The 13,296-nt window shown below is 51.7% G+C and overlaps 3 protein-coding genes across 12 annotated transcripts in view; 1 reads left to right on the top strand and 2 right to left on the bottom strand.

The window, feature by feature from the left end:
* Positions 1 to 5,732, bottom strand: part of sptbn1 (spectrin, beta, non-erythrocytic 1) — a 28,883-nt gene extending 23,151 nt beyond the window's left edge. Inside the window, exons 1-3 of one of the 3 annotated variants that reach the window (XM_015017937.1) lie at positions 5,640 to 5,732; positions 2,787 to 2,980; positions 60 to 211 (exon numbers count right to left, since the gene is read on the bottom strand). In XM_015017937.1, the coding sequence (XP_014873423.1) occupies positions 60 to 211; positions 2,787 to 2,940 (306 nt within the window). In that variant the 5' untranslated portion in view covers positions 2,941 to 2,980; positions 5,640 to 5,732. The other 2 variants (XM_015017939.1, XM_015017940.1) reach the window with 2 other exon arrangements.
* The window catches only part of dzank1 (double zinc ribbon and ankyrin repeat domains 1), a 31,372-nt gene continuing 20,258 nt past the window's right edge, over positions 2,183 to 13,296 (top strand). For 2 of the 8 annotated variants that reach the window (XM_015017950.1, XM_015017949.1), the window contains exons 1-2: positions 7,790 to 7,868; positions 12,659 to 12,804. In XM_015017950.1, coding sequence (XP_014873436.1) covers positions 7,810 to 7,868; positions 12,659 to 12,804 — 205 coding nt within the window. In that variant the 5' untranslated portion in view covers positions 7,790 to 7,809. Of the gene's footprint in view, positions 2,225 to 5,828; positions 6,082 to 7,789; positions 7,869 to 9,183; positions 9,190 to 12,471; positions 12,586 to 12,658; positions 12,805 to 13,296 lie in introns of those variants that run through there. The other 6 variants (XM_015017954.1, XM_015017955.1, XM_015017953.1 and 3 more) reach the window with 6 other exon arrangements.
* polr3f (polymerase (RNA) III (DNA directed) polypeptide F) lies at positions 6,979 to 11,904 on the bottom strand. The gene is made up of 9 exons (XM_015017957.1): positions 11,817 to 11,904; positions 11,490 to 11,607; positions 11,197 to 11,264; positions 11,066 to 11,133; positions 10,870 to 10,982; positions 9,007 to 9,150; positions 8,229 to 8,336; positions 7,925 to 8,116; positions 6,979 to 7,849 (listed from the first exon to the last, which is right to left on the bottom strand). Exons 1-9 carry the CDS (start codon positions 11,876 to 11,878, stop codon positions 7,772 to 7,774), a joined length of 951 nt encoding a protein of 316 aa, XP_014873443.1. The 5' UTR covers positions 11,879 to 11,904; the 3' UTR covers positions 6,979 to 7,771.

Genomic DNA, 13,296 nt, shown 5'->3' with positions numbered 1-13,296 from the left:
TCCGGACAGAACCAACGGCCCTCACCAGTCTCTCTCCGGACAGAACCAACGGCCCTCACCAGTCTCTCTCCGGACAGAACCTCCAGCAGCTTGATGAGCATGCGTCCGTCCCTCAGGTCCAGGTAAAGGTCGGTGATCCTGCAGGACACTCTGGACAGGTGGGAGTTGACCCACTTGGTGAAGGTCTTCTTCTGGACTGCTTCACGTTCATCTGGGTGGACAGAGACAAACTGGGTCAGAACCATTAATTCAGTAGATCCTACTAGCTCGGTCCAGGATTCTGGAACTTTACTCTGAAGGGACAACAGGAAGGAAGAGGAACCGGATCGGGTTTGCTGGTTCTGATATAGCAACAGGAAGAATTCCTTCGTGGAACAGAACCATCAACTCTAGAACCGGCCATTGTTTGCTCACTGGTGCTCATTTGAATAAACTGTCGCCATAGCGACGGAGACATGAAATATTTGATAAACAGAATCCTGATGTTTAACATTTTCCTAACGTCGCTGTTTGTGGACAATCAGGTGACACAATTTGAGTTTCATCCAAGTTTAGGATAAATTAAGAACGGATCAATTTAAAGGAGATCGTTATCGCCGGCGGAGACGGAGGTCTGCAAAGAAGACAACATCTGCAAAAACCTGCAGGCTGAGCGCCGAGCCGGTGGAGCTCCAGAGGAGTCGTCCCAGAACCGGATTGACCCAAAGATCAGAACAAGCAGGAGGGAGGGAACCGACCCAAACGGGCAGAACCTGTGAACCTGGAGGCAGGGTTCCCCCTCACCTTGCAGCTGCTTGAAGCGCCCCTCCAGCAGGCTGCTGCTGGCCTGCGGCGCCGCCTCCATCCCTCCTACAGTTCCTTATACGCGGGTCTTTGTGGGTCGGATCCCGGACCTCTCCAGGCCTGGTTCTACTTCAGTCCAGCGACATTCCGGCCGACGTGGCAGGAAGAGTCCCAGCCGATCCGAGGATTCGGTCGGGATGAAATCAGGAAAGGAAATCCTGCGGTAGTTTCCTTCGCAGCGACGGAGCTGAACTTTGGACTTCATGAACAAGAAGCTCAGATTAAAGTTTAACCAGGCAGTCACAGTCTGAAACTCTGGTTCTGGTTCTGGACAGGAGCCTGTGGAGCGGACCGGGAGCAGCGACCTGGAGTCGGCAGCGGCGCCGTGACGAGTCCAGAGGTCGCCGCGACGCCCTGCCCTGCTGCGTCTGATTGGCTGCAGGGACTCCCCCTCTCCTCCTCTGCCCCTCCAGGACGGATACGCTGCAAAAAGTGAAGGTGAAACAGATTCCTTCAGGAGGTCGCTTCCAGGAGAGATACATGCAGAACCGGAACCAGAACCGGGTCAAAACTCTGAGGGAATCCCAGCTCTTCAGGCGTTTCTTCTCTAGACGAGATCCACATCCAGACGGGCCGGGATCAGGGACCCGAGCACACGGCCTTGAGGAACTCCCGTACTGAAACCCAGAGTGTTTCCTGGGAACAGAACCAAGACCAGTACTGGTACTGCCCACGCCGTACCGGACATGGAGGTTCAGGAAGGTGTTCTCCGGTTTCTGACAGAAAACAGGAAGCAAGGGAACTCTGGTTCCCCTGCTGGTCCAGATAGAGCCGAGGTCAGATGGAGTCAGCAGGGGTCAGCGGGTCACCAGGAGGTTCTGGAGGAACATTTCAACATCATCTGCTGCTGGGTTGGATCCAGCATTCCCAGTAAGTTCTACCTGAAAGCTGCTGGGACAGTTGGACCTGTCAACAGGTTCTGTTCCTGTTGTCTGCACACACACACACACACACACACACACACACACACACACACACACACACACACCATCTGCTCATATGTTTATTATGAGGCGAGCGCAGCATCCATCTGGTCCAACAGACCAGGACCAGAACCAGGTCAGATCTGCAGTGCAGGTCCAGCTGGTGAGTGTGCAGAAGTTGCAGGTCGTTCCTGTTTTATTAATAATAATAATAATAAAGTAACTGTGTTACATAACGAGCCTGCGGGGGGCGCTGTCATCAGACTGAGTTCAGGTTTCTATAAATCGTTGATTCTTTTAAGCTACAAATAAAAACAAGTTGTTGATAAAACAACAATCTGATGCTGATTTCTTCTTGAGTGTGATGAGGTCAAAGGTCACTGGGGTTCAATTTCTACCTTAGAGTTCTCATTGGACTGAAACTGCTTGTGTGTGGGGTCAGAACCGGTCCAGAACCGGTCCGACTGGCACCATGCTGGTCCCAGTTTGTTTTCTACAAACAGACTGGTATTTACCCCAAGCAGCTTTTTACAGTGGAGAGCGTGAGCCAATGACGCGACAGCATCACGATGATGTCATCAGCTTCCCTTCATTGTTCCTCACATTCCTGAGTCAAAGACAGGAAGTGAGAAACAAACATCCTGCCGGGCCTGCTGGACCAGAACCAGAACCTGGACCAGAACCTGGACCAGAACCAGAACCAGAAAATGGACCAGAACCAGAACCAGAACCTGAATCTGGACTAGCTAAAGCACCTCATTTTTCAGCTGATTATGGTTATGATGGTTCTGATTGGTGCATTTCTGGTTCTGGCCCCGCCCACTTTCCCAGTGAGGTGTCAGAGAGGCGGGGCTTCCTCTGGTCGTATCGTCTCCACTTCCTGTCTGAGCTGCTGCAGAAACGCACCGCTCCTACCAGGAACAACCAATCACAGCCAGGAGGAGGGACTTAGCGTTGTCAGTCATTCTCATGCACTCGCTGCTAAATGAGTACAACCCACAGGGGGCGCCGCCCGCCTACCTGCCAGAGCCTTGATGCGCGAGCGCTCGAAGAGCCGGGCGGAGCTGTTCTCGTTGTCCCAGTCGTCGTCCCAGCGGTTGTTGACGGTGTCGCTGCTGCTGTACTGGCCGTGCAGCTCCATCGGGTCGTACTCGGCCGCCACCGTCGTCATCATGATGGGTCGGCTAACACGGGCCGCTTCAGGGCCACCACACCTGCGGGCGGAACCACGGGTCAGAGGCAGAACCAGAACCTGGGCCCGGTTCCACAGAACAGAACCGGGCACGGCATTGTTTCTTCCTGACCAATGATCATGTTGAGTCTGGCTGCTGCGCTCTGATTGGCTGAGCTCTAATGGGGGACGCGAGGGGATGACGTGGTAGAGCGGTGGGTCAGCATCATTTCAGCAGGACGGAGAGCGGACTGGCAGCAGAGGAGGAGACATGTTGACACCTTTACATTAATCATAATCCAAATCAGTTTAGTTTATAGTTTATGGCAGCAATTCATAAAAAATCTCATTACTGATTTTATTACTTTTTCTCATTCATATTGAAACAGAAACTGGTTTTATTTCTGAAAACGTTGAGCTTTGTTGCAGTCAATAAGGCTCCAGCACTTCACGGGCAGTTAATATTTAATGCACATCTTTGCAGCATTAATATTTCATATTGCAGAGAGGTTGAGATCATGCTGCTCAGGTAGGATCAGGAGGCTGGAAATTCCCACACTGGACGACACCCTGAACCTGGCACAGCCAAGTCTGACTCTCATTGGACGGCAGCAGGAGCTAGCGCCTCATTGGCTGGTCTGTGTGTTCAGGGAACCAGAATCTGCATCCAGTCTGTTTTTAAGAGCAGCTTCACTGAATCCTTCAGGGTTTGATCCTGGACTCTAGAACAGCAGATCTAGTTTGTCTAGAAATCCTTTGTTTCTGATTGCCTCGTATTTTTCAGCTTTCTTTATTTCCCATTGCGGGTTTTGAACTAAATCAGTTTTTGCTGCAGAACTGCAAAGCCAGGCCATGGACTTCTGGCTAACCACATTCATGAATCCGCCATTTTTACTCCTGGCAGAGATTTTTGTCTTCCAGGTTTAGAGGTTTAGGCTAGAGTAAAGGATTCAGACCAGTCGAGCCACAGACCAGTTGGATGTTTTGAGAAATGAACTGATGGGTCAATATGAAGCTCCTTATTCTGATTTAGACATTAATTATTGGTGTTCATCATCATCATCTTTATTGAAGAGCAATAACATCATGAAGTCCAAGCCAGGAAGTGGCTGGAAGAATGATCTCATCAACATTTCCAGGTTCTGGCTGCGCACACAGAACCGACAGCTGTCGGGTCCTGAACACGAGTCCCCCAGGGACACACGACCTGTCCCCCTATGGGCCCCGCCCCTCAGGTTGAGGAACAGCTGTCAGACAGCCGCACGGCAGAGCAGCTGCAGGGAAAACTGCCCCAACATTCCTGAACAGAGGGAACGCACCCACCAGACCCGGTTCTGACCCAACAGAAACCCAAACTGAGCCGACAGAACCGGTCCACTGAGTCTAGTCATTTAGAAAAAGCTGAACTTCAACCTCCGGAACCGATCCAGCTTCAGCTTCCTGCCTGACTTCACTCAGAACCAGAACCAGCTCTTGACTGGGATTCCAGGTTTCAGACAGGAAGCTTATTGATTGATCATCGATTGATTGTTGATGCCATGGCGGCGGCTTCCAGACCTCAAATCCATCCAAGATGGCCGCCAAACATCAGAAACATTTAAAGTTTAACTCTCTAACGACACATGTAGAGGACAAACAAAACCAGGAATCGGATCGGAACCGATCTGTTCAGATCGGACCGGCTTCAGTTGAGTCCAGATTTTCCCAGTTCATGGAGGAAGTTTCTGGAGCGGCAGACCATTCAGAACCTCCAGCAGGAGAACGTTCTGGGTCAGAACCAGCAGCTACAGCTGGCCCGGCTCTATGTTTTGGATCCAACCAGAACTTCCTGCAACTTTTCAGAACCAAGAGAATGAGAAGCTGAAGACCCAACAGAACATCCGAACCTGGAACGCTCCGGTACCGTTCTGGTCCAAGGACCCATTTTAAAACTAAAAACCCAATCAACTGTCAGAACAAGAGCGCTTCGGCCAGGACATCAGAACTTATTCCAAGGAACCGAACCGGAACTGTAGAACCAGTAGGAGGAGTTCTGTTGGGTAAAGTTCCTTGAAAAAGATTCCACTTTGGATCTTTCGGAACCCGTCAAGTCCTTGTTGAATATGGTTCTGCAGTTTGAACACCTGCAGCAGGGTTCGGTTCTCTGAGAGGAACGTTCCTCCAGCAGAACCCGGGGATGGAGGCCTCTGTTTTCCAGCATTTTCTGAGGGCCGAGCGGAGCTGCGCGGCGGCCTGCGGAGCCCCAAAGAGCCGGGGAGAGATGGCTGGAGGCCGGCCACGGGCGGTCCGAACCGACGCTGACACGGACCGGGAAATGAGGGCAGAATCGCGGCCGCAGCGGCTGTTATTGTCCCGGCCAGACCGCCTCCTCCCGCGGCCACGCCTGCATGGCGCACCGTTATTATTCTCCATCCTCCAAGCGGGAGGGTGGGGGGCCGGAGGCGGCCAGGCGGGCTGCTAAGTGCCGCCGGGCCCGGCCACACGGCGCGGCCGGGCCCGGCGGAAGTACCGCGGTTCTGGTTCGGAGATTCCGAGGTTATTAGGTTTGGAACCGGAGTCCAAACGGCCAGACTGAGCCCGGACTCCCGACACGAAGCGAAGTTAGCCTCAGAAACCTAGAAGCCCCCCAAACCGAAGCTCCAATCACAGCGGCCATTAAAACCCAGCCGAACCGAACCGAACCGGAGCAGGGCGCCGCTTACCTGCTAAGAGATCCACAGCGAGGATCCAAACTTCAGCTGCGGAGGAAGAGTCTGCAGAGCGGACGGAACCGGAGGAGGAGCACCGGGAGGAGGGGGGGGGCTGCAGCAGGGAATGACGGGAAAAGATCCGCACTGACCCTCCTCCTCCTCATCTTCATCCAGCAAGAGCAGAACCGAGCCTGAACCGGACCAGAACAGAACCAGGCCGCCTTGTTTCCGCAGAGAATCGTTTAAATAAATAAACGGAATTTAAATAAATTCAGTGGAAAACTGGAACCAGGGGTCAAATGTTACTATGAGAGGTCAGAGGTCATGTCTCCACCTCCTCAGTGAACTGGCCCTGTGGGAAGTAGAACTCCTGGTTCTGGTTCTGGTCTGACCACCCTGCTGCTGACTGAGCCATGGTTCCAACACCTGAAGCCGGTAGAACCGGGTCAGAACCCAACCCAGGAGGGAACCAGTTCAGAACCAGGAAGATTCAACAGAACCGGGCTGAGAGCTCCAGAACCTCCATGATGATGATGGGTCTTCATCTCTACTGTCGACCCAGTAGGGCCCAGCGACTGGTTGTGGGTTGAATCCCGACCCAGTTCTGACTGGAACTTTAGCTTTCGAGAGAGAGAGACTCGTCTCCGTCAGAATAATTATAATACATTTTATTTATGGGCGCCTTTGTTGACTTTTGAGGAAAGAATAAGTAAAATCAATACAATAATAATCAGTTAATCTGATGGATTCAGTTTCAAACAAATCAGTTTTCAGGATGTGAAACTGGAGAGGACATCGATGTTTCTATGGCAACCGCAGGGAGGAAGAGGAGGAGGAAGCAGCTGCGTTTCAACGAACCAGGATGGAGATGAGAAGGAGCCCGAGAACGGGGCCCTGAGGAACTTCAGAGCTTCAGGGTCTGAGCTACACTAGTGGAAGCTAGCCTTTAGCATGATGGAGAGAAATCCAGAATCAGCTGCCATGAAGATATCGATGAGATTCTGGTGAGAGGAACTGTTCATAAAGAACTACAGGAGAGGAACTGTTCATAAAGAACTACAGGGCGATCAAAGACTTATGAAGGGCAGAGAGGACAGTAGAGGTGTCAGGGGTCAGAGGTCGGTGGGTCAGGATGAGGTTCCTCTGGTGAGAGATGAACTAGTTTGAAGTTGGCCTCCGATTGGTTCATTGGCTGTGGGGGCGGGGCCAGAGACAAGTCCCAGGTTGTGGTTCTGGTTATGCCATGGTCCACCTCTTGGGACTGGTTCTGACCCGTAATTCTCAACAGGGACCATGAAGATCCTGTCTTCGTCCTGCAAGAGGTGCTTCAAAAACCACAGAAGAAGAACTCAATGTTTTAATGTGTTTTTAATGTTTTCCCACCAGAACCATCAGGTCCAATCAAACCAGACTCGGCAACCCGAGTCATCTAAACCGAATGAAGCCCAGCAGCTGCCAGAACCCGACCAGAACTCTGCGGGCTTCACTGAATTTATTCACAAGCTAAACCAGCAGCACAGAAACTAGAGTTCTGGTTCCAGTCTGTTCCTGAGGTTCTGTGGGATTCCCCTTGGACCCAACAGAACCATCAGGCCTGGATCCAGAACCGTAGAAGTTCTCTGCGTTTGTTTTTGTCCCAGCAGTTGGAGCTGCGGCTGCCGAGCCGCTTCCTGTCAGGTCGATACGGAGACAGGAAGTGGTGTAAGATGATCCGTGCTGATCGTCAGCACCAAGTCCATTAGAGCCTGATGGAGCAGAACCGGGCCTGATGGGACAAACATCGATCCATGGGTCGGGCTGAAGATGCTCCGACTCTGGGTTTTCCCCAAAGGCACCAGAACTGGGTTGTCCCAGCTGCAGCGTCTGTATGTAGGTGATGTAACCAACTGCAGTCTCCCCCTAGTGGTGGGAGGACTTCTGTTGGGGGAGTGAGTTTACAGCTTTTCATACTTCCTGTTGTTTTTCCTTCCATTTCCTGTTGCTGTAGCATTTTGTGTTTTCATTTTTTCTGTTGCGTTTGTTTCTTAGCATTTGGGTTTTCAGTTTGCATCATTCATCCCTCCACCCAGCCGTCTTCACATGTCCACGGCCCCGCCCGCTTCGCACACCGACTCCGCCCATAAGGCTCCTCTGGCCCCGCCCCATCAGAAGTCCAGCCACTCGCTCATGTAGATGCAGCTGGATGGGGAGATCTCTCCTCCTTCGTGGCAGTCGTGGAACACCTGCAGAGAGGACAGACGGGTGAGGTCAGGTGAGGCTGGGGAGGGGCTGCAGGTACGTCAAGGGGGCATGGTTACCGGGCAGAGTCCGCAGGGCGTCTTGACGAGGCCGGTGGGCTGCAGGATGGCGTTGACGCCGCGGTACAGCTTCATCTGGCCGTCCACGCTGCCCACCGTCCCCTCCTTGGCAGCGATCACAGTCATCTCCACCTTCCCATCGTAGATCAGTGTGTTCAGGATGGTCTCGATGTCGTCCATGGACAGGTCCACCTGCGCCCAACACACACACACACACACACACACACACACACACACACACACACCTGTCAGCCCAGAGGTAGACCGACTGCCAGGGGCCTGGACTGCAGGTGGGAGGAGTCACCTTGCTGATTCCCAGCTCACAGATGTACTTCCACACCTCATGCGACGTGGCGAACGAGCTGTTCCTCTGGACCATCGGGCTCTGCTTCCCGTCCCTTGCTGCTTCCGCCTTGGAGCAGAGCAGAGAAGTTCACAGGATCCACCAGGGGGTCACAGACCCAACCAGGGGGTCACAGACCCAACCAGGGGGTCACAGACCCAACCAGGGGGTCACAGACCCAACCAGGGAGTCACAGACCCAACCAGGGGGTCACAGACCCAACCAGGGGGTCACAGACCCAACCAGAAAGTCTCTTGGTGCCGTTGTAAAGGAAAACTGAGGACGAACACAGAGTTCATCACTGATCATGTTGGTTCCATCTGATCTACTTTCATTACTGAGGGCCCAGACCTGCAGAGCCTTCAAGAGGGAGACCTGTGCTGCCCCCTGCTGGAACGAATCATCTAAACCTGAACCGGTGTGTGTGTACTTGTATGTACTACATATAGAAACTGAGGACCTTTTCTTGGTCCTGGCTTACTTTGGAGTTTCTCCTGAGCTCTGCTGGTTAGATTACAGGTTTGGTTAGGGTTCTGGCTGGGTGGAGTTTGGCTCTGGCTGGGTGGAGTTTGGCCCTGGCTGGGTGGAGTTTGGAATAAACTAGTTCTTGTTAGGATTAAACAGTCACTAAAATGAATGGAGATCAATACCAAGTCTTCAGTTTGTATAGAAGTACCAGGCTGTGTGTGTGTTTGTGTCCAGACAGCTCTGGTTCTGGTCGGACATGTTCTGCTGGTACCTTGCTCTGCAGGAACTTGAAGCACTGCTGGTTCAGAACCTCCACGAACTCGGACTCGAAGTCCTGGTCACTGTACCAGGCGCCGCCCGTCACCGTACGATCTGGCTGCAGGTTGTACAGCATGTACACCTTCTTCTTGGACGCCTGGAGGACAGAACCACACCGGAACCAGATCAGAACCGGGTCAGCTACTGTTTTCAGCCCGCTCTGTGAGCTCTGATGAGAAACCTGAATATATAAAATCTGCTTTGAATTCTAACCTATTTCTGAGTTCATCAGACCAAAATGAAACGGATTAATTTAATTTCCTTCCAGTTACTCTAATGATTTTAAACCATTTTAATAAAGTGAATTAGCCTGATTGGCTAATGTGTAGTAGATCCAGCCAATCAGCAGCTAGAACAGACTGAAGCATCCAATCAAAGAAGAATGAGAGGACATTTAAATTCTGTCAAACCTCTGCAACATTTTCTAAGTATTCTGCATTTGTTTCAGTATTTCTGATGTTTGTTGAGTTTTATAGAAATTAAAAATGTTCCTTTAATTATATTTCATACATAGTAAAGTAAATCTGACTGGTTTCTGGTGCGAACGGAGTGATAGAGCTGATTGACAGCCAGGACGCCAGTGGATTACCGCTCCGCAGAAGAGACACTGCAGAGCCGAGTTACGGTGGGACTAAGAAGATCCGTCGCTTCCCAGCCGTTTCCTCAGCAACGCCACGTCCCTCGTCAACAAACGGACGAACTGAGGCCCCTCTCGAACCATCAGACAGATGTTGTCATGACAACAGACTCCTGACTTCAGTCAGGAATCCGGGACTCAGCTAATTGAGCCAATCGGCGACATGACTGCGTTTTGGTAGGAAGAGCAGAGGGGGCGGAGTCTGTGTCACATCAACACCTGCTGCTCCCCTCACAGGACTTCACCGTCTACGTCCCCCCCAAACAGAGCCGCTACCCAGGTTTCACTACTGCCAGAGATTTTAATCATGTCAGCTTAAAGCTAGTGCTGCCCACACCAACTCCAACGTCCGACTGGGTTACGGAGCCACGCGGTACCAGGCCTCATGTCGCCGTTTTGTTCATTCAGAAATTTCTCTTTTTAAAGCAGGACACAGTGGAGGGACTCTCACCTGACTGTTGGGGTTCGTAGTGACCGTTGGTCAACAATGAAATGCCCTTTTTTCTTTTTTTTTTTTATTACTTTTTTCACTGAAAAACACGACGAGCTGCTGGACGGATGACTGGCCGAGCGCCCAACCACTGGGCTCAGAAGGTTTTCTGGGGGAAACCTTGGCACGCATCCGCTTCACTGAATTCAGCTCCGCTTTCATGGCAGACCGGTGTGGAAACTGGCAGGCCTTGGAAGCCCCTCTCCCACCTGTTGCTGGATTAAGGACTTCCTGACGAAACGCACACTGACAGAGTCAGTAGCTCATCAGCTCTGGCCCTCTGCTCTTCATGCTTCCAGGCCACCAAAGTAGCACCTTGTTAAACTAGCAGACGACGACAGCAGGGGGTCTCACCTCAAGGGAGACCACCCTACGCTCAGCCAAGACCAAGGAGCTCATCCTGGATGTTAGGAGAAGTAAAGGAGACATGCAGACGCCAGGTGGAGAGGGTCAGACTTCTGCTTCCTGGGGGTTCATTTCATGGATAAACAGGCCTGGAGCAGAAACACAGCAGAACGGGCAAAGACAGTCCAGAGACTCCGTGTCCTGCCCCGTGTCCTCAGGAGAAACTAGGGTCCTCAAAAGCTACTGGAGGTTTTCCATCGATGCTCCACTGAAAGCATCAACTGCTGCTGCCTCTGTGCTTCAGACAGAGACGGATGAACCGGGCCTGGTGGTTCTGGACTCACCGCCACAGACTTGACAGCCTTGATGAGCTTCTTGCTCTCCAGGTTCTTCAGGATCTTGTTGATCTCCGTCAGAGGAAGGTTGCTCTTGAAGCGAATGTCTCTGCTCCAGATTCCTGCGGCGACACCAGAACAGGCCATGAGGTTCTGACCCGATCGGTCCTGACCCGATCACGGCGGACCGTCTACAGGACGCTACCTTTGTTTCCTGCGTCCTCGATGATCTGGTAGACCAGCTTCTCCTGGTTGTCAGAACCTTTCATCTTACTAGAACACAGAGGAGCGTCAGGGAGGAACGACCCGGCAGAACCGGGCCGGTGTGGAGCTTACCTGGCGCTCTGCGTGTCCTTCAGCCGGTACAGCAGACCCGAACTGTTCCTCAGCAGGTCCAGCTGACCCTGAAACACAGTCAGGTCAAAGGTCAGGAGCTGGAAAAGTATTCACACCCTGTCAGTTTCTTCTTCTTTTGTCTTAAATGTTTCACATCAAACAAACAGGAAGCTGCAGCCGGGATTGTCAGTTTATTGCTGACGTTCCACAGAAATGGTCTCAGTGATGCAGTCCACTTATCGTCAGATCGATACGGCGAAGAACGAACCGAACCGGAACCGGAAGTGACTGACCAGGGACAGCAGCTTGTTGAGCGCCATGGCGCGCTGCTGGGGCTCCAGGTGAGGCAGGTCGTTCTGGATCACCTGGTCCGTGATTCCCTGGGGAAACTGCTGACACAGCTCCTTGATCCTGGAAAACACCCGAACCGAACCGAGTCAGAGCATGCTTCTGGAAACATTAAAAATAATGAAAACGTTTCTCCTGGTTCTTCTTCTCCGAACCTCTGGTTCTGCTCCTTTCAGAATCATTCTGTTTAAACCTCAAAGTTCTGTCAGCTGGGGTTCGGTTCTTCTGAGCCGAACTACCTCGGAGTTTGGTTCTTCTGAGCGGGTTTTCACCTGTTCTCTATCTCCGCCGGTTCCGAAAGGTTCGTCTCCTTCTTCACCTTCACCTCTGCCATCCTGACCCAATTCTGTTGTTCCGTCTCTCCGCAGCGGGGCCGAGTTTGACTGGACCGAGTTGAACGTGCTGCGATGAGCCGGGGTCCTTAAGCCTGTGTCTCCGTGTGTCTCTTAGTGTGAGGTGTCCTGATCCGTGCCTGATTACAAAGGAGCCGGGGTCCTGCAGATATTCTGCTGGTCTGTTCGTTTAATGAACTCTAGTTCAGTTCTATGAAATGAAATATATCACATATTTATATTTAGATTAAAGCATTTTACCTGAAGTTTTAATGTAGAAAATACTGCGGCTATTTTAGGAAACGTCGGCAGTGAAATCCAGAAAATCCGATAAAAATCCGGACGAGACTGAATCATATTAAACATAAAAACTGTGCCGAACCGAACCAGGGCAGGTGGTTCTGGTTCTGGTTCTAGAATCTAAGCATTGTTGCTTAGCGTTGTGGGCGGAGCCTACTGCGATCCCGTTGTCAGGGTGACGCTAAACGCAACAGCTGGGCTTCAGTGAAAATACTGCTGATGTCCCGATCAGAAATTCATTTTAACGAAATTCACAGAAAACTGGAAAAACAGGAGCGGAACCAGAACCAAACAAGGGTCAGAACCGGAACTTACGTGGGGACCAGTTTGTCACGAAATGGAACGTCTGGAACATTCGGCTACTGGATCTAAACCGGATCAGAACCGGATCTGAACTACGATCATCAAAGTTTGTGATCCTCTGAGGTGACATGTTGTTTATGATCTACATAAGATCAATAATCAATCGTTCTGCCACTCAGCAGCTCAGTGACTGTTATCGATTGGCCAGCGGTTGCCATGGCAGCGGGCGCCATTTCAGCTCCTCTCATCATCCCGATCAGCGAGGGCGTGACCCGCAAACCCAAGACCCGCATCGACACCAGGACGCCCGTGTGCATCCAGTCAGGTACATCCAACCACATCCAACCACATCCAACCAGCATCACACCACATCCAACCAGCATCCAACCACATCCAACCACATCCAACCACATCCAACCAGCATCACACCACATCCAATCAGCATCCAACCACATCCAACCACATCCAACCAGCATCCAACCAGCATCACACCACATCCAATCAACATCCAACCACATCCAACCACATCCAACCCACATCCAACCACATCCAATCAGCATCCAACCACATCCAACCACATCCAACCAGCATCCAACCAGCATCACACCACATCCAATCAGCATCCAACCACATCCAACCACATCCAACCAGCATCACACCACATCCAATCAGCATCCAACCACATCCAACCACATCCAACCAGCATCCAACCAGCATCACACCACATCCAATCAGCATCCAACCACATCCAACCAGCATCCAACCAGCATCACACCACATCCAATCAGCATCCAACCACATCCAACCAGCATCAAAC

Source organism: Poecilia latipinna, unplaced genomic scaffold (assembly GCF_001443285.1).
Source record: "Poecilia latipinna isolate Pla-1442-1.1 unplaced genomic scaffold, P_latipinna-1.0 Scaffold2210, whole genome shotgun sequence".
In the NCBI taxonomy this organism is placed as follows: Eukaryota; Metazoa; Chordata; class Actinopteri; order Cyprinodontiformes; family Poeciliidae; genus Poecilia; species Poecilia latipinna.
This window is presented reverse-complemented; position numbering and strand designations above follow the sequence as displayed.